We start from the raw sequence: 21,388 nt of genomic DNA on the forward strand, positions 1-21,388 counted from the left end.
GAGCAGCAGTAACAAAACTAGCAATTACTGACATTGTGCACTGAGGACAGCATAGCATAGCTCATCAGAGCAACTATCCTAGGTATCCCTTCTTAGCCACTCCTGCTTTACCCTGTTGGTGGTGAGAAGGCAGATTTTCATTTGGTTATTTGATCCACCTTCTCTTCCCATCTCTTTTCTCTAAACATCAAATGGGCAATGGCAACATCATTAAGAGACCTTCTCCCACATATCCATAATTTTTGTTTGAACTGAGAAAGACAGATAAATTCAATGAGGGCCTTTACTTTAAGGAAAAAGGATGTGAACCTAACATGTCATTTGTTGATCTATCTTTTACCTGAAACACATTCTTTATCAGTCTTTCAGTTAACATTGACGGTATATTGGTGTGGATAAAACAGAAAATTTTAATTTGGTAAAGGAAGGAGCTAAACTTGTAATTTTATTTTCCTGTACTGAGTATTGTTTTTCCAGGAGTTCAGAGTTTAATAGTTTTATGTGGTGTAAATAGAACCTGAATTCTATTCTGGAGGGAAATGGCGATGTGGAATCACATTTAAAACTGCCTAGATAAAGCTTCAATGCTCCTTAAGTAATGCTTTGATGAAGAAATTATCACAATATATAGCATGGTGGTTGCTGATGTTTTCTCATTTACTTTTTAAGAGGACTGCAAGGAGTTTCTCTTAGCAGAAATGAGAAAGGATTCAAACTACAGGTTTATAGTGGTTAGATCTGAAAAGGATCTGTCAATTAAGATCTTCTAAGGCTTGAAACAGTGTGTCAGGCTAAGCAGGATAATGCAGTGTTCTCCTGGTCTGAGGAAAATTTGGTGGATTTTCTTGAAGCAATGTGAATTTCTTTCCCATTTTGAATTGCCCCTTGGCAGTTTCCAACCAAGGAAAGGGTTTAATGTGCATTTGTAGTGCTAATGACGTGCTCTTTTAAAATGATGTTTGTTGCTATGGGAATGCTCCCAAATAGTTTGTGCAGTAGCTCAAATGTCCAAAGGTTGTGCCCTTTCTTTGAATACAAATTTTATCTCCAAGTGGGCGATACAGAAGAAATCATGAGGTTTAGTTTAGTTTGGAAACACCTGCTTCTTCACTGGCTTGCATTGCTGGTAGCACTGCTAAATGTTCCATGTGAAAAATAAAAAATGACAGCAACCATAGATTTCTGTAATAAATTTAAGAATTGTTTCTTAAAAATAAATAAGCGAGGAGGTAAATAAAATATTAGTATTTTAACATTACCGTAGTAGAATCTCAGGGTTTATCTATGTGATCACTAACAACTAAGGACAAGAGAGAGTTCCTGTGCTTTATGTCAGCCAAAATCTTTTAAAATGTTTTTAGTATGGATGAGTTCAAATTAATAATCTTGCTGAGACACAAATAATAACCCAGTTCAAGATGCTGACCTGCTAATGCTGCTCTGTAGTTTCTAGTTGGTTTGCAATGCAGGCAGAGGTCTTACTCAGGTCTTCAAAAGACCTTGCAGATACACTCAGAAACAGACAAAGGATGTTTATGTCTTTAAAACTGTCTGCCTGATTTAGCTGTTACTTGGTTGTATTAACATAGAGGTTTTTCCTTGCTAAAACTTCCTTGATCTTAACTTTCTACATGTACTGATAAACTGATTCCTGTCTGAAATTGGACAGACCCTGGTGCATTTTCTTTGAAGAGAGTAGACATTCATTTTCTAAAGCATCGTAGACCCCATAGAATTCTAATGTGTTTCAGGCATGTAAAGCCCTGTAGAAGCATTCAGTAGCATATATCTGAATGTTCACGCAGGCAAAAACAAAGCATCGTAATAAAGGGGAAAGAGGGCTAATAAATACATAGTCTGTTATAAAGGTTGCAGTGATTATGACTGGCTGCTTACCTTTCTGTTCACTAGTTACTCCAGTACTGACAGCTTCTGAATGTTGCAAACACCTACCGCATTACTTATGTTTCCAGCAGTTGATTTTTTTTTTTTTTTTTCACTCTTGAATTTTTTTTTTTTTTTTTTTTACTTCAAGAATTTGTTCTTTGCCAGTAGTGGTGCTAAATCTAAATGTTTATCAATATATTATCAATGCTTCTAAAAGCTGCTTTATGCTACTTTGGAAAATATATTGCTCACACCTCACCCTGGAAATTCGTAAAATGTTGGGCTTAAGTCCAGACTTTTATGTGCAGGAAAACTGCTTCTGAAGTCTTTAACTGTGGCAGTTCTCATTTTTTCTTTTCCTCTGGGCCTTTCACTAGGGGAAGTACTTATGTGGGCACTCTCGCTGCACCTCTTCCTTCCCTTCAGCCACACAAAGCAACTGCCAGCAAAGATGAGAACTCTGCTGTTGTTACAGCTAGTGGACATCTTCTTAAAGACGTTTTTTCATCTGAGGACTTGGAAGCTTTCATTAACAAAATTGTGTGCAACAGTTATGATCTCCAGTCCTGAAACTATCCTTGCTGCTCTTAAAAAGAGAACTTACTGTTCATTGAGGACTTGAGAAAATTGAGCGTTGTAGTTTCAGGAGGTTTGTTGACTGGATTTTTAATGGTTAAGACTGGAAAGAAATGGGGACTGTGGAGGTTAGGGAAGACATTTTCAAGGTTGATTTTGGCAAGACATTATTTTACATTGTGAAATTAAGCAGTTCCAGAAGAGCTGATTGGGAGTTAAGAGCAGTTGCTCTCTTGTTGGTGAATGCAGAGTCCTGTGCTCCCTGGGAGCTGTGTGAGGTATCAAGAATATTTTGCTGAGATACAAGACAGTGACTTCAAAGTACTAACTGAATTTGGACCAGAGATCTACTAGGAGGGTAGAGGACATTGCTTCCCGTGCTTAGCATTAAGAGGTTCTCTTCCCTCAGTTTCTAGGTGTGAGGGAGGCCTGCTTACTATTCCCAATTTGTCCTCACACTGTTTTAACAGTGTTCTTGTTGTTCTTGTTCCACTTTTCATGACAATACCAAGTATATTACCTGACCTGTGTGTATGGTACGGTTGTTACTAATGTGCTCCAGTCTGAGGTCACACAAAGTAGGGGGACCTGCCAGCAAAAGTGAGTTGGCTTCAGCCAGTTAGAGTTAGCACTGAAGAACACTGATAAGTGTGCAGTCCACCAGCATAACTCAGCCACAAGAATAGCCCTCAGCTGACAGTTGGTAGCAAGCAATTTGGGGAAATAAATTTAAATCCACTCCTGACTGATTCCCAAGAGCATGTATATTTATGCCCTTGGCTTAAAAAGTCTTTTTAAGTGCCAAGATCAGCTCACTGCAATGTTCAAGGCATCCAGTGGTAGTTGAGAGGGGAAAATGTCACTGTTATGGTTCCTCAAACTGTCATGTAATTGCTGGAAGCCAAACTGCATTACGGCTTGTCTTTGCGTTGCGCTAATTAAGCATGAATACACTTGCATATCGTGTTAAAAATATCTGAAGATGGTACAGCTATTCTTATTTTGAAAAATACCTTTCAACAGTTGAGTAGAATGCTTTTCAGTTGACAATGCTGAAAGAAGTTGTATGATTCTTATTTTCATATTTGTTGCATGCCTAAAAATTGTCTTTAGCAAATGATTAATTGCATTTGTAAATAGAGCACAAATGCATCAATTATCCATTTCAAAAGAACTTCATTCTGAATAGTCAAGATGATGATGTGGCTTAATCAGTAAATGCAAAGTAACTATTGTAAGCTGTTTAAAAATACTTTCCATGTTCTGTGGAGGGAGAGTGCTTTTTCCTTCAACTTTAAGTGGCTTTTTATCAGCCTGCTTTGTATTGGTTTTAGTGCTTGATAGATCAGTGACGGTTATTGTGTGTGGATGTTAGCTGGTTAGAAAATTTTTAATATAGGTGGATAGGTTGTGAGAAATTGTGTAAGAAATACAGTCATTTAAGTATGATAGTTTGCATACCTGTTGATCAGAATTTCTGGATGAGCTCTGCCATGTCCCTTAAGGGCACACTGAGCAGCTAACTTTGTTTTCTGTCACTGGTTGGTTTAAAAGGACCTGCTAATTATTTTATTATGCTTAGAAGCAATAGAAAGAAGTAGATGTTATGTTAAAATTAATCTGGAAATTCTTGAGGTGTATTTTATTAACTTTTTAAATACTGAACCATCCTGTCTACAGCTACATTTCAGAAAGCTGTTTTGATTACTGTGTAAAGCTGTGTGGACAGGTAAGTAGTTCGGTAATGAGAGGTTAGCTAAGCAGATGAAATGCAGATACTGTCACCAAATTTGTTTTCATCTCTAGTATTTGAGTGACCTTGGTTTCTGTGTGCCCTGCTGTAAGCTGGTATTTTACAGTGCACAATGTTCAACCTGCAGAGATCCTTTCATTCAAATGGTTTTCTCCAGTTAGAAAATTTTCTGTTTCACAAAGGTGTCCTTAGAACAGATCTGTGTTAATTTGGGAAAGCCCTGGTGCCCTTCCTGCAGGCACGGCAAGGAGCAGGGACGCCTGGCTGGCACCCCAGCGCTGCTGGAGCTCGGAGCAGCCCTGTGTCACATCACCAACCATCAAACCCAGCCATAGGACCTGGGTTCACCTAAGGTTATAACCAGTGCTTGATTGTGTTCTAATGGAATGAAGATGACCATTTATGCACATTGCTTGAGCTAGATGGTCTTGGGGATCATCTCTGGTGTGCAATGTTGGCTGTCACGTTAGTTTCTGTAACTAAAGGTTATACCTTTAAATTGTAGCACCTCCTAGTAAGTTTGGGAATATTTACAAAAATGCTGATTTTTTTTTCTTTTCTTTTTTTTTAAAGCTAAAAATAGTGCAGCGGCTTTGAAAACTTGTTCTGCCTGTCAGAAATGTTCATATGATCCTGAAAGTGCTGCTAAAAGTGTTCAGTTTTTAAATACAATATGATGTGTGCTGTGGGAGCAATGTATGAGACATTTCCTGCATTTGTAAGCAAGCATCCCAGTCACCCCCTGCTTTCCTCGCAGCCGATGGTTTGTGGGGCTGACCTCCTGCTGGACCTCCTGGAGGGAGGTGTGGGCTGTGCGCCTTGACCCACCAGATTTGCCTGCCCTCCCTTTGTGTTTTGGGTGGGCAGCTGTCAGCTGGCTTCAGTCCTACAGCAGCCTCACTTTTTTCTTGGCCATTAAAATAAAGTTGCACATTAAAATGTTTTCCTTTGGGATATGCCACACTTTGAGTGGTGACCATGTACATTTCTTATTAATAGATCTTATTTATTTCCTTCAAGCATATGGTTAGTGTTTGATGACTGCTTTATGCTGCAAGAATATCCCTCATTCAGGATGTTCTCTGGTTGTTTACACAGAGTTACTCTTTCTCTGAACTTCCCATCTACTTCTGAGGTTTGTCTCGTGTTGGTTATTATTTAATAAGAAAAGAAATAGAAGAGGGTGTGTGGGATGGTTTCTTTGTTTGGGTGTTTTTTTGTCTTGTTGTTTGCTACATACCATTTTTAAAAGTGATGTATCTGCAGTTTTATACTACCTCCAAACCTGCTGCTTGTCCTGAGAATAGCAGTGGGAGTCTATCAGGGAGAATCAAGGTGATTAATGGTCCTTCTTTGGTTACTGGCTGTTTCCAGTGCTTGGCTGTGTTGGGCTGGGCACTGCACAGCACCCTTGATTGCATATGCAAAACACTGCTGTTAGAGAACTGAAAGATAATGGAAAACTACACTGTAACCAGAGTAGAACTGGGAAACTGCTGTTGTGCTGAAATTTTAAAACATGGAAATGTGTGGTTTTTCAGTTGAGACAATAGCCAGGAAGCAAAGCAGTAGCCGGGCACAGTGCGGACTCGTGGCTTTCAGCTCATTTTGTCCATCCCTTTGTCTGAAAGCTGTACTTTCTCCTTTCTGTCCAAAAGTGCCACTCTCACTTTCTTGAAGCTGGCAGATTCCAATGAGTTCAGTAGTTTTATATGAATGGAGCATTTTCAAAAATGAAATAAAAAAAAAAAATTAAAACAGGGGATCACTTTGAATATAATCCAACCTCAGTAAGACACATGACTGATTCCAGAATATTTGATGTTCAGGCTGATATACAAATGATACACAGGTAGCCGTGCTGACTGTTACATTGGGAACACAGTGCATGTCCACAGAGCAGAAGTTGTTGCTGGTGTGTGTGGTTGCTTCTGCTTCTACACATACACGTTCAACTAATTCAAGAATATAAGAACTTTCCAAGATTTGTGGTTGTTGTCAGAGAGGTGTTATCTCATGCAATCCCGTTCTTCTGTTTCAGTTCTAATTTGAAAAACATGCTTTTCGCAGCAATAAGAAAAATTGCTTATATTATACCTATGTAAATTGAGTAAAAAAAAAAAAAAGTAATAAATTCCACTGCTATTAGATGCATCTGCCTTCTTGGCTATTGGTTTTGCTGTAGTATTTTGCATTTATTCCTATATCCTATCTGAAAACTGCAATCCTGTTATATTACACAGGTAGCTGAATTTGAGTGAAGTTTTGGGATTCGGTGTCATTATTTCTGCTACTATTGAAAACCCAACAACTGGTTTTTGTTAAACAGTAAAGACTAAGAATCTGTGTGTATTAAATCATTGTATTATAACAGTGCTTTTACTTGTGTGCCATTGGCTTGCTGTCTTTCAGCTGGTTGGGCAGGAGGTGATCTGTTTAAATTTACTGTGGCTCTAATGAAATGCTGAAGTATGAAAGGAATTTGTCCATTTGTAGTGATTACTGTGTGACTGGAGCTCTAATGTCACTCTTGGAGAGCTCTGTAATGAATCACTATTATGATTCATGTTTCGTCAATCATTTAAGACTTGAAATTTATTTGGCTATGTTTACTGATTTTAGCATGCCATGGTCTGTAATATGGGAGCACTTACCTTCTAATCAAAGCAGGAGACTGTGTCACTGAACACTCTCCATGGTATTTCTGAACTCTGCAAATACACTGAGGTCCAGCTCAGGAGTGGATAACTTTTCTTGTAGGAGCATTTACCCTCAAACGGATTTTTAATTAACCGTTTTTTCTGACACAGGAATGAACATGCCCTGAACATTCCCTGACATGTTTTTAAATGTGTCCTTGAAATCCCTAATAGACATCTGATACCTCCAGTACCTACAATAACTTCTTGTTCAGCTTCCTGACATTTTTTGCTCCTTCTATGTTTAGCAGAAAAGAGAGTACTTGCCATCTTTGTGTGAGAACCTTTTGCTTATCTAGCAGTGTCACAGTCAACGTTGTGCTGTGTAACTAAATAATTCCAGGAATGACATTAGACTTGTTGATCAAAAACGGTCCCTTGTGGCTTAAAAACTGTGAATCAGTCAACAGAAATGTGCAATGAGATCATGTTCTGCTATCTGTATTTGTCACTACTATGAAATCTCAGTTGCCCAAGGAAGAGGGGAAGGAAGACAAGTATGGATGATGTACTCTCACTACAGGAAAAAAAACAAAAAACAAAAAACAGTAAAATAATGTAGCATACACGGACTTGAACAGGATGCAAGCAAAGCTTTAAATAGCAAAACTTTTTGGAGCCATGAGAAGCAAGTTCTTGGTCAGGCACTGAGCAGTGCTGTGTTGCAGCCAATGTCTGGAAGAAAAAAAAGGGGCAGGTTAATTCACCACCCAAAAATCTGCTCATGATTTGGCTATTTTCAGCCTTCCAAAATGAAGACCTTTTTGCAGCACCAGTGTTTTCTGTGGTTAGCTAAAAAAGGTTAGCTTTGGGAGCTCTCTGGTTAATGAGAGTTGTCTCCTTCTAACATCTGTTACTACCAAGGCTCTATCTTTTTTTCAAAATGAAGTCAGCACATGAAAGCTGTGTGTCAGATTTCTGTTACTAACTTAGTGCTTAGTGCTAGAGGTTGAGTTCTTGATTTATGGGGTTAGTGTGGAATATGGTTCATACAACAAAAATTGCTCGTTGACACGTGGTTCCACTGTGAAGGGGGACTGGAAGAGGGAACATAGACTCCGTACACGTTTCTTCAAATTGTTTTTTCATTAGTGACAGACGTTGCTTTTGGAGAGCTGTATTGGCTTTGCAGTGGAAGCCAAATCTGTTGTCTTGTGCTCCAATTAACATGCAAAAAGAGCTGCTGCCAGTTGATAATAGGTCCAAAAACTTGGTGATCAAAGGAGAGGGGGAGAATTGGGTGGAACCAGCTTGGTTTATATTCCAGAAGTTTGTTTAGAAGACTCATCATGGTTCTTTTCTAAAGCACAAAGCAGCCCCCCTCTTGCTACTTATTTAGCTGAAAATAAGTTCCTCAAATCTTGGGGAGAATGAAAACAACAAACCTGGAAAATCATCTTTATGGGTAGAGCCATCTTTTTGAGAAAAAAATGAAAGCTTTAGTATACACTGTAAAACTTGTATTGAAAATTAAACTACCTATCTAGTTGATTTTGTTCTTTGGAATTAGTTTATAGCATTGCTACTCTTTGCCTTGAGACAACCTGATTTGGCAAGTATATACAGTGAAAACCTGTACTGCTGCAGCAACAACAACAACAAACAAAAAAAAAGGATTAACTTTTGGCTTTATCTAGTTAAGATCAAACTTTGAATTGAATTCCCTTAGTGTGTTGACAGCTGAAGATTTATGTCTTCCAGCTATATCCCTGTTGCAGAGTTGGCAGAAGTGACCTCTCCAAAAAAAGGTCTTTGTTACAGATTTTGCTCTGTTTACATTATTGCCATGAAGGCTGCAATGAAATACAGTACATTAAAGCCAATATATCACCTGCTGACAGTCGTCTTATCTCATTTGTACCTCTTTCCTTTTCCCAGCATGCAAACATGACAAAAATGCAAACATCAAGAATCTAAGGATCAGGAAAAGAAAGTTAATAGTTTTAAAGAGCATTAATGTTAGGTCCCTGTGTGCACTGTATTTTTGTGTCCGGCCAAATGGTTCCTTAGTTTTTTCTGTAAAGTTAATGTGAAAATGCCTTTATCATAGTAGTGCTAGAAAGTAACAGAAAGAGTAACTTGAGGCTCAGGGATCTATCATGAGCTAGGAGGTGGCTCAGAGTTGAAAAGAATTCTGGATGGACTGATAGTGAGGAAGAAGTATTGGGAGCTGCTCAACCTTTGTGCAACTTGTGACGTCCTTTACTCTTCAGCTTGAATTATTCCCTGTCCCATAGACCTTTGGGTTCTCCACAGCTCTTTCAATCTCCCCTCTCTTCACTGGCTATGGCATCATAAAGCAAGAAGTATGAAGCAGCTTTTTGAAGAAGGGTGCCCAAGCATACTATAGCCTGCCCTGTTTGAGGCCAGGTGGCTAGTTTGTTCCATCACTCTGTCTCTTTTGTAGTGGATTGAGAGATTCTGAATCTCCAATTAGGTTGTATGAAGATAGGAGAAGGTAAAAAAAGTTGCTGATTATACTGGACCTTGACGAAAGAGCTTATTCCTCTCTCTGCCCTCAGATAGTGGGATGGGCCTTCAATTGTATTTAAACCAACATGTCATTGAAAGTTTGGTGGGACATTGGAGTAAGCAGTGGGACTGTTCCTCTGAGTGTTGTTTTTATACTCCATAAATAATGGGTCTTTCAGTTCTCACCCTCAGTGAGGTGAATAAGTACTGGTTTGTTTTCTCTTTCTAGTACTGACTCAAAATTACAGACACAGCCAGTCTTTTATATGCATGTGTTTAGTTTCAAAATGTTCTTTGAAATCTCTCAACAGGGTGTTTCCCAGGTGTCCTTTGAGGATGGGGAGATGAACCTTGCAGGACCTACAGAACTTTTGTCATCTCAGAGGGCCCGTCTTCCTGTAAGGTAGGAACATCTGCAGTGCTGACTTGAGCATTTTTGAACAGTATACATTGTTACTGACATGAGCATTTCTGTAAAATACTGAAATTTCAAATGTTGAAGAATATGAATTTTAGAGCAGTGATTTTGTTTCTGTACAGCTTTTTCTGTAGAGAGGAGTTTTTTAATGCTGTTTTTTTCAGAAATATTCTTTTAGTAGGATTTGTTTTATGAAGAGAAAATAATGAAACAGTAGAGGCTATCTATCCATCTTACAGGTATCTTAGTTGGAATGAATTTAACTAATTGTCTGTTTTAGAAACTCTTATTAATAAAATAATGAAATTTTACTTCCCCAAAAATATATCTAACATCTTAATATTTATTTATTTAAATCATTCTTTGTGGAAAAAAAAATAATTCTAATTTGCAGAGATGTCTGATTTGTTATGTTTTGAAGGTTTAAGGGCCATGAGGGATTACCAAGTCATGATATGGCAAACCTTTATTTAAATAAGTCATGCTATGTTTAACAATGTTAATGGAACTAATATTTCAGCCTGAATGGGCTGCTCCATGCTACAGAAGAAAAGAAAACTACTGTTGTCCCTGCTGCTTTCACCAGAAAGTATTCCTTCTTGTCACAGAGTTTGGTCAGTATGACCTATAGCACTTAAATAAAGCAGCAGCTAGTCACCAAAGAAAATTATCTGAGACTTCTGGTCAGAGCAGCAGTCTGACTGAGATCGGCATCCCCTCTCTAACTGTAGCTAATAATGGGTATTTCAGAGGAAAATACGAAGCCTCAAGATTAATATTTTATGATTGTGAAACCCAGTCGGTTGAAGTGAAAGGCTTCAGTCCTGGATTGTTTTATAATTCTCACTCAAATAGGAAAACTGTTCCATTTGAAGGAAGTTTAGTTAATTGCTTTAGACAGGTAAAATTAGAAAGTTGCACATGGGGTAAATGAAATGAGCAATGTGGAGGACTTAGTCTATTATGGAAGCTAACAGGAAGAAAAATTGTTTGAATTCTCTATAAAACATTTAACTGTGGAAGTACTGGGAACTTTTTTAGGGCTGTACCCCCCCCCCCCCCCCCCCCCCCCCCCAAGGAGTCTGAACAATTTAATTACACCTTCTAAGAGCTGAATTTCACTGAAGAAGAGGCTTGCAACATCACATCATTGGCAATTTTTAGTGGAATGTATAAGGACAGAAGTAATGACAATCCTGTTGTAATTTCTGATGGTGGCTATTTTGTATTTGCTAGTAAAGATGATGCTCAGAATAAGAGTAGCTAAGCCAATACAGTCGGTTTATAAAATATTCTGGTTTTCCTTGTTTCTCATCATGTTCAGAATGAGGGCTGAAAAATATTTAAAGTAACAATAGGGTCTCAGTGCTCTACAGACATCACAGAGGAATGTGTTGCAGCCCATAACATTCAGTTCTGTAGCATGCTGTACATAGAAATACTGCTTCTGAAACCTTGCTTCTCTTAATAAAATGACTGTGTTAAGGAAGAGGAAACATTAATCTGCCTGGAAGTGAATGTTTAGCTTAGTATCAGTGGATTAGCTGGAACTCTGAGAATAATGTATGCATTGATAATTCATTACTTGTTTTCATTAAGTTCTATTTTACTGTCTTGCTGCATTTCAGTGGGGGTCAGGCTTAGTTCCTTGGTTTAAGTTCTGTAGGTACACAATTAAAGTGTAACAGAAAAGTTTCTTCCTTCTCTATATTTTTCTTCTTTTAAACCACTCTCTGTGTCTTGCAGTAGTCTAACAACACAGAAGTGCAACAACTTAAAAAAAAAAAAAAAAAAAAAAAAAAAAGAGAGAGAGAGATTGAAAAACCTGGCGCCTGCAGACTGTCTGGTTTGTCTCTAAATTTTTAGACAGCTGATCTTGCGAGAATTAACACATTTTGGATACAAAATGATGATCGGTTGCCACTTCAGACTTGAAACTAGAAGATTACAATGTTACTTCATAGTAAATATTGTAACTTTTTGCTAATGTATTTATTTCTGTGTACAATGAAGCAACTAAAAAGTGCTTCCCTTAGAGGCTAGTGGACAGCTTCCTAGAGTGTGCGTGACCCTTTACATTCAGTGGATTTCTGCTCTCCTTGCAGGGTGCTTTCCACCACCTCTTGGATATTGCTCAGTTTTTTATCTACCCTTCAGTGATTTCACACTAGCATCTCCAGCTCCAGTTTCTTCTTTGATCCCAAATAATTTTCATCAAAACTTCTAGCATCTGGTTTATAAAGGGGAAGGGAAGATGGAAAAAGAGTAGCAAGTTGGAGGAGAATGTGCATTCAGATGGCTTAGTTGGGCTGGCTTGTCTAAAAGGATGGGTACATCCATCAGCAACTGTCTGTTAATGTGTAAAAGTAGTACATGAAAAGAGTCATCACCCTCCTTATCAGGGTAAATCTGTGTGATTTGTCTTTAAAATCACATCTACTAACTTGCTATCACCCACAGGCTATGTTTCCTGCAACATGCAAATGTCCTCTTTTTCTCTCTCCTCCCCTGGAATGGCAAACCTAGTGGGGCTCGTAGATACATGTGGAGGATGATCAGGAAAGGGCAGCTCAGTAACTGCATCTGTGAGCTCTCTGCATCTGAGTGATGTTTTTCTTGCCTCTTACTTGGCTCTGGTGAATAAAAATGTCACAAAGCATGACTGGAGTATCAGCTATACCTCCCCTCTTTGCAGGGAACACATTGGCATCCTGTACTAAGAATTATTGTTTTTTTGAATACAGCAGCTTCCTAACTTACTTTTCTTAAAAGCATATGAGGAGCTCAGTGCTAAATTTGAAGCCTGTTTTGTCATTATGAGCCTGAGTTAATTAGTTCAATGCAGATGTTGAATAGGGTTAAAATAGCAGAAGAACATGTCATTGAATGATAACTACTTAGTACTTGCACATGATGACAAGTTTTGCCCTGTGCTGAAATAGCTTTTTTCCAAGGTGCTCCCTTCTATGTGTTGCAAAACAGTTAATCTATTGTAGGTTGTACATACTGCATTCTCCAAGGGAAATCTTACCAGGATCCTCCCAGTGTTGGTAATTTAGGAAGGTCAAAGTGAACAAAATTCTAGTTCAAAATTTTTACCTGTGGAGTGAAGTCCCTTTTAAGCACCCACACTTTTGGTGGATGAGATTCATTCTTCACTATTATTGGATAGTTTGTAGAGAAGCCTCCAGCTTACAAAGCTTTCCCCATTGTATATGATGAATTGACATCACCTGGCGCGGTGTTCAGGGGAGAGCTGTAATACTTGACAGCAAGGTCACTATCAATGTGAAGATCAGACTGATTGGCCACTGAATATGCATCGCCCCATTTATGTTTTGCTTTCCATGTTTAAAATGGACTGCACCCACGCGCATGCACATACATCCTCTATCTTCTCAGACTGTGCTCATCAGCATTTTTAATAACATGCGTGGCAGATCTTCCTGTCAAATGTGATAGTCTGTAAAGAATCTGACAGAAATCAATAAACATCAAGCACTGGAGAGTTTACATGGTAAACAATAGTCGCTTCCTTGGGCTTAAAATCAATAGTGCATCACTGGCTGTGGCCTTGGACTCGGCCAGAAGCACTGCTGAGATGGGGATAGATACAGTCTCCTTGCTGAGACCAGAGGCAGGGTCAGCACACCAGCATGCATTTGCAGAAGCTGCAGTATTTTCTGGAGCAGAATCTCTGTTCCCTGGGAATGTGCAGAAGATGCCATACTGTGTGCCTCACTGACCCGTGAGCTGGTGCTGCTGGCCTCATCCTTGAACCAGTAATTGGGCCCTGACTTCTGTTAGGTCAGAGCTGCATTTACATTTGTTATAGAATGCATATGAGATGGATAGGGGAGATTGGAAATAAGAGCAGATCATAAGAACGTTATTAACTTTTGGAAGCTACCTTTTCCTTTCTGGAGATTGGTTTGGCTTTTTAATTCATTGAGTGTTGCAATAAATTTGTAGATTATGCTGAGGTATCAATATTGCAGCTGCTCACCAAAACCAGAATGCCATTCTGTGTTCTCTCCCACCACTTACTTTCAGTTTTTAACATGACTCTTGAATTCAGAGATCCATCACCTTGGGATCCTTCATGCTTGCAGAGTTTAGGAATTGGTACCCTTAGGCTTAAAGCTCATCCTACTCTGCATTCAACTAACATCTCCTTTTACTGCCCTATTCTCTTGCGAGTGTAGTTTAAACTAAGTCAGCATGGTCAATATGCTGCTGGAATTAAGCTGTTCTCATGGGCAGGTGAAACCAGGTGGAGGATGATCAGGAGAGGATGAGGTCTGATTTTTCCAAGTCTATAATCTTTGAAGTTCTTAACCAAAAAAGCCCAGTTCCAGCTATCCTGCTTTATTATTATTATTTTTAACAGCCAGGCTTTTGCAGGTGTAATATAAAAACAGTATGTCCTCAAAGTTCTGTTCGTGTTGTTGTAAAGTTTTCAGGTATAAATAGGAATTACTCTTGGGAATGAAAAGTGTTTTGGAGTCATAGTTTTTTTTCCTTTAAGAACATGAAACACCTTTTATATTTGCATGTAGTGTGCTCTTGTTCTGGATATTTAGCACTTTAGTGCATAACTTCTAGGATGTGTCACTGTTTTTAAAAGTCATACACAATCTACCTGCAGGCTACTTGTTTTCAAAAGGAAACCCGTTCTTCATGCTGAATAGATTTTGTTAGATGTAAAAATAAACTTGTTTGTTGTCTTTGGCTTTGAGCTGACTTTTAAATGTAAGTGCACTGATGTGAGATGACAGGTAACCTGTCTGTCATAATCGGCCTCAGAAAATTCCTGCTCTATTTTGCCACTGTTTGGGAAGATGGTTTCCTGGGAGTCCTTGGCAGCACCGGGTTATCTGGGGACAGACATTATTTAAAGTCTTCACAGTACAAATGAAAACCCATTCACTACTGTTGATGATTTTCTGGGCCTAGAGGACTTGTTGCTTAATTCCCTTGGATGTTGTGATTCTATACAAGTCTGAAAGATAATGCAGGTAGCATTTTAATTGTATATATATATATATTTGTCTGTTAAGAGAATTGGTGGAAGTAGAAGGCTAAACAGGAAGAACAGTTAACTTCTTATGTGTGTGGTTTTGGGAAGCATCCTGAGTAGACTCTAGCTTTTCTGAACTAGAAAATAAAAACTAGAAGCCGAACAAAAAGAACCTCATGGGAAGGTTTTGTCAGAAATTCTCTGCTTCTTTCAAGGGGAGAAGGGAGTATGGGAAAGAAAATTTCAGCAGGTAGCAATGTGTGGTGATAATGCCCGTGTTATAGTGATGTGAAAGCCTCTTATTTTGGGATCAGTGGTGGATTGTTGTTCAGGATGTGTACATTTCATTTTTATGGAGTACAAATTCATTCCATCATTCATTCATTTCATTTCTTGGGAGAAAAAATTGCAAAAATACCCTCAAAACTGTATAAGCTTATTTTCTCATTCTGTATTTAGCCAAGCAAGAAAGGAATTATGATACCGAGGGCAAGTTGCTTGTGATTAGTCACCATACAACTGGAAAAAGACTTTTAAAATAAAAATATTGTGTTATGAGAAAGCAGTGGCAGAATTTGTATAAGATTGTTTGCAGTTATTGCCCTTCTTGAGAGATGTGCCTTGTACTGACTGTTCTTATGTAGGATCTCACCTGGTGTGGCTAGGTTGTTACTTTCAGGGTGGTAGTACAAAACACTCTTGTAATTGTGCATTTCTGCCCATTCCTGCCTTGAATCCAAAGGCTGTGGGTCAGTGGGATCTGTAAGCTGATCTCCACTGAAAGTGTCCCCCCCCAGGAAAACATTGATGGTGGGGTTGGGAGGAGGGAAGGACTCAGTGATCTTTCTCCACTGACAAACGTGCACTCTGAAGATCTGTCATGTTTGCAGAAATGTTGGAAGCCTTTCCCTCAGCAGCAGGCTGTGCTTGCATTAGACTGACTTGAACTCAGCACAGTGTGTGAAATGTATGTTTGGTTTGTGTTTACAGAACAGCAAAAATCATAGAATTTGTATGCAGGAGTAAACAGAGCTTTTTATAGCTAGAAAGGATAAGGGTATTCCTAATGTGAAGAAAAATACCCAGTAGCTCTCCCCTAATTCTGTATGTCGGTGGAGTTCAGTATGATTCAGGGGGAGGGAGGTGTTTCAGAAAAAGTAGACTAACACAAAAGGTAGAAATTCCATACTGGAATGTAGGACTTGCCCCTTTCTGATCTTTTTTTGATGTTCTAGCCAATTCAAGTACCTTCCTTTTCAAATTATGATCACCCAGAATAGAACTAAGGTCACTGCAAGGCCACCAGGATATAATACTTAATAGGAAAAGAAACACTGAGCCATGAACAGCTAAAAAAAAATAATAATTATATTGTCAGAGATAATGTGGAGGTTATTGATAATGGTGCTTGAAGTAGGAAACTTCCTGAAAAAAATGAGCTGAGTTGCATTTCTGATTACAGTTTGAGGTGGTTTTTTTTCTTGGTATGTCAGCATCACTGGATGCAATGGAGGGCAGAAAGCAAAATACTACATAATTAAATTAACTGGCTTATCTGTTTGATGTCTTTAAAGTGTGATTTTCCTGTTTATGTGTCCACATGGAGAAATCGACTGAAGAGGTTCAAAAGAAACATAAGTTTAAAAAGTTGCTTTTCTCTATACGTGTAGAAAAACCTCTAGTTTTAAATGGAATGAAGATTATTCAGACTTCAAAGCTTGTTCTTACAAATTCTAGTGAATTTATTAGGGATTCACTTAAGAGGACTTCTAATATTGATGTCATTTCCTATCAGAGTACCAGTTCCTAAACTAAAGAAATTGTTAACTATTTTGAATGTCATCCGATTTTCTCAGAACTAGTGAGTTCTGAGCCTAATATTGTTTCTATACTTTCACCTATTTGATCAAATCATTTGATTTAGAGCTGAATATGCATTTTAAGATAGAAAATTCTGTGAAGTAGCAAATGAGATGTGTTTCTTTGTGCTTTTCTTTTTTAGCGAAATGACCAAAACAGTGGAGATTTCTGGGGAAGGTGGACCTTTGGGAATACACGTCGTGCCCTTTTTCTCATCTTTGAGTGGAAGGTAAGATAGCGTCTGCATTGCTCAAGAAATGTATTAATGACAAGAATTTCAGTTGCAGTTCTCTTAAACTATGTACCATATGACCTGTGTATACTGTATAATGTACTGTATAACTACCTACCGTATAACCACAAAGAACAAATGGCTAAAAGTAAAAATTGATGGTTGAGTCTATGGACCCAGTCTCCTGTTACTGAAATTCTTACTAGTCCATTACATGTGAGACAGTTCCAACTCACTTGTTCATATTTTTGCTTTCAGTTGCCTCTTATTTTCCTCTAAGGATGATAAGCTACGCTGTAGAAAAAAAGAAATTTGAACATGTCAAAATTGGCTTTATTTTCTATTTTTTTTTTCTATTTTATTTAAGCAGTTTGAGTCAGCTGGAGTTCTCTGCATAGGCCCTTCCTTAATGACTTATCAGACAAGAAAATCGAGAAATAAAATAAATGAAATGTCCTTTTTTTTAATTTATTTTTTTATTTTTATAAGCCACCTTTCAGTTTTGGTTGTATAGCATTTATAGAATGCATGCTATAACTGTGAACTTTTCTTTGTCACAATACAATTACTTTAATTATAAATGATTTAACATATTCTCTTGAGATTACAAAAGCCCATTATAGCAGCATGCTCATATTGATGTTCTGTGCTTAAGACTGTGTCAGCATTTTTATTATAACTGTTTTTCAAGCTATGTAACTGGAATGTCATAAATAAATAAATAAACCTAACTAATTCTGGGATGAAAGAGAGGCTTAGCCACAGAGTTAATTTGACACTGGCAGTCCTGAACAGGAGATGGGAAATTGCCAGGGCCATAAATGACACCATTTTATTGTAATGTGACTTGCTTGTAACACAAAGCCAATTAATACTAAAGTAAAAATTTTCTAATCGTTAAATGTTTCTTTAGTTGTCAACTTTCATGTAGGATGGAGAATGTGAAGGATTAAATTGTCTTGTAGAAGTTTGTGCCTGTAAATGCTTTCTCAGCACCATCCCAGGTTGTCAGTGAGTCCAAATTCATTCAAAATATTTGTTTTCCAAAGGGGAAAGTAAATGACCACCTGCTGATGGAAAAATGTTGTCAGTGTTGCAAGAACAAAAGTTGCTCTGCCATGGGGACTGGAGGTCAGAGCTGCATGCCTGGCTTTGAGGTCTCAAGCAAGGCACTGGTATTTGTAACCCATCATGAAATGCAGACAGTAGTTCTTTGGCTTAGGCATACTTTGAATGTTGTATTATATACACTGTACTTCAAGATTCTTAGGTAGAAAATGTGATAAAATTACTTGCTGTTAAAATCAGTAATTATTGCAAGTGCACTACAGTGAACTATACTGAAGTCTTGGTGTTTTGGGTGCGTCTTTTAAAGACCACCGTGATGAAAAAGTAGAGTTATTTTGTCTTTATTTACAGACATTTTTGAGGATCTCTCAGAACAAGGATTGTTTTTCTTTTCTTTAGACAGATGACCTACTTGTTTAGACAGTTGTCTTGAAATTGTAATGACCCTTGGCAGAACCATACTGACAACTTTGTGAGAGTGCTGGGTTACTGGAATCACTTACCCCTTTTATTTAATCAGTCATGAGACTAGTGTACAAATTTTAACTCATGAAAGTTGAGAAAGTACAGAAGAGCATCTTTTATTTCTGTTAATGATGAGGTGCAATTTATGGGGACATGTCAACCATGACTAACTTGGTCTGGTATTTCAGTTGTAAACAGTTAACTACTAATAAGGTAATGCTGACTTTAGACCTAGTATGCTGCAGAGCAGAGTTTTTCTATGTGTAGTTAAAACATCTTATTAATTTATGAACTCTTATATAGGAATTAGAAGATCAGTTGAAATATTTTTCTCCTTTCTTCTGCACTTAGATAATGTTAAAAAAGGAAATCAAAATTTAATAGTGCATTAAAACAATACTAAAATCGAGACTGTATGAAATAGGTAATGGAGTAACGATTTTAAGCTGCTTAAGCATATGTAATTCAAGCCACTCAGAGTTCATAGTTCACACAATGGGTTTCAGACAAGTAGGAAAGTCTGTAGTGTTATGCAGATGCAGCATCAAGGCAGGATAGGATTAGTGAAGATCATAGCAACTGACTTAATTTGTAATGTCTTTAGTTTCCCTGCTTCTTTTGGTTTCTGTCTTAACACAGTTGCATTAAGTTATTGGCGTTTAGTTTTTTGGTTACATCTGGTTGGATGTTTGTCATTGAAAGGGCTATGGCCCTTCCCCACCATTTGCCCTTTGAATCCCTTGTTGAAGACAATAACACAGGCTAAAAGAGAACCTTAATGTGTTGGGTCTTTCTTTTCTGTGAGATGTTTCAAAACATTCTATTCAGTTGGAACCAAGTTTACATTTAAAGTATGTTTCTTCAGTCATAAATATCAATTTAAAAATCTTTCTAGATCTAACATCAGATGCACAATGAATATTATGTCATTTGAAATAGCTCGCTGTGAATCTTTTGAATGAAACTGAATATAAGACAGTTATGAATCTGAGAAAAAATACAAGACTTCTGTTTTGTGATGTGAGTGCTGGCAAAGTTGGAAATTGTACATCAATACTTTATGGAGTATTACCAGTAGAAAATGCCCTCTACAGGGCATTGCAGGTCTGTGCTGATATGGTAGGGTGGTTTAGTGGATAAAACTGGTTGATGAAAGATGTTGGTGAGCATGCAGCTGCTGGGTTACTGGGACATCATTCTGGTATCATTTGATACAACTCAATGTAGATGTGTTTACAATACAAGATGCTCCAGGTAGATCAAGAATAGTTCATCCCTGCAGGAAGTTAGCCCTGCCACGGTCTTGCTCCAGTATGCTTCTTTACACAACATCTGTAGTACTCTTCAGTTTCTAATTTGCAAGGAACTTAGTAAAAAACAAAAAAACAAACATAGGTTTTGATCTGCAAGATACATAAGTGGTTTTACTTTGGGAACTGGAAAATTTTGGAGGCTTTCCAAACACAGAAACTTTTTTTCCCTTTTACCCTACTGCCAGTTTAGTTTGCAAAAGTCTAGTTAGAACAATGCATTTAAAACTGTTTGAGCTTTTCTTTGGAGCAATTTAATCTTGGTGATAGAGACCTGTGTTGCATGAAGTACAAATAACTTTTTATCTAGATGTAGAAATCACAGTGTTTTCTTCCATATATCTAAGTATGACTTACAGGATTTAATGCTTTTTGAACTTCTAGCATGTAGGATAGGATTAATGTCCAGCAGTTTTTATTGGTGTGTCTTAGAGTCCCTGTTAATTAAAGCAAGAATGGAAAACCCTTTCTTTAGGTTAAACAGTTCATTACAGTCTTCTCTATCTCAAGTCATATCTCAAGTGAAGATTAATATGTATATTTGATTGTTATAAAATAATACCAGCAAAATAAGGATATGTGTTTTTTTGTTTTCTGGGTTTTTTTGCCCCTCCATTTAGGATGCTGGGACTTTTTATTCGTGGTATTGAAGAAAATAGTCGATCGAGGCGTGATGGGCTTTTCCATGAAAATGAGTGCATTGTGAAGATCAACAATGTGGACCTTATAGATAAAACATTTGCACAGTGAGTGCTGTTTTACTGATATTTTTAGCTAACGGGGATTTTATACAATGCTGAGTTTATTGAAATGATTCATTCAATTTGATAAATATTTATTTTGGATATAATGACTGTAAAATTGCTGTTTGGCAGAAACTTTGTGACTTTATTTCTGAAACCTCAAATAAGGGTAGAAATTGAGGACAAGAATTTTCTTGTAGCCTTAGTGAACCTATTCTGCTTACTTAATTTAAATGACTTCAAGGGTGGTTGTTTTTCTTTTTAGTTATCTTCACATTCCAATTCTTCTATTATTTTTGTGTATTCTCTTTGTAATTTGTTCCTCACAGGAACTTCAGAATAAATCAACATTGCAGAATATTTTTCAATGTTCTTTTGCAAAGGAGATGAGATTTTTCTGCTGCTGTATCTTTTTCAGCATTTAGGTTTGTAGAAATGCTGGTACTGTCAAGCTGATTAGTTGAGGTTTATGGTCAAGTCTCACCTCATATATGACTTATATTGAAAATCTGTTGACATTTACTAATCACCTCAAATTACTTTAAGTAATGGGTTGCTTTGATTGGCTCTGAATTAGTGACACTGTTGCAAGAAAGGATGGCCTCTCAAATTTCAGACATTTGCTGTAGTAATTAAATAGTAATTTGTTTTTTATCTTCTAATCCATATGTTTGGACAGCTGAATGTTTGTTTATGATATAACAAAAACCTATGGAGTTCTCAAAGGAGTTGAGGCTTAACTTTCTGAACAGCAAGCAAAATATTCAAGGTATCTAGACTAAAATCAATTAATTTTGTTCTTAGGGATATGTATTTACAAAATAGGCATTGATAAAACTACCATAGTTGGTAGTAGGTAATAACATATTTCTGTGGCTTTGCTTT

At 37.5% G+C, this 21,388-nt stretch overlaps 1 protein-coding gene across 3 annotated transcripts in view; it reads left to right on the forward strand.

Moving 5' to 3' along the window:
* The window catches only part of PARD3B (par-3 family cell polarity regulator beta), a 361,423-nt gene that overhangs the window by 133,001 nt on the left and 207,034 nt on the right, over positions 1-21,388 (forward strand). For all 3 annotated transcript variants that reach the window (XM_072341851.1, XM_072341853.1, XM_072341852.1), the window contains 3 exons: positions 9,699-9,790; positions 16,828-16,914; positions 20,381-20,506. In XM_072341851.1, coding sequence (XP_072197952.1) covers positions 9,699-9,790; positions 16,828-16,914; positions 20,381-20,506 — 305 coding nt within the window. The remainder of the gene's footprint in view (positions 1-9,698; positions 9,791-16,827; positions 16,915-20,380; positions 20,507-21,388) is intronic.

This window comes from Excalfactoria chinensis, chromosome 7 (assembly GCF_039878825.1).
Source record: "Excalfactoria chinensis isolate bCotChi1 chromosome 7, bCotChi1.hap2, whole genome shotgun sequence".
NCBI classification, from domain to species: Eukaryota; Metazoa; Chordata; class Aves; order Galliformes; family Phasianidae; genus Excalfactoria; species Excalfactoria chinensis.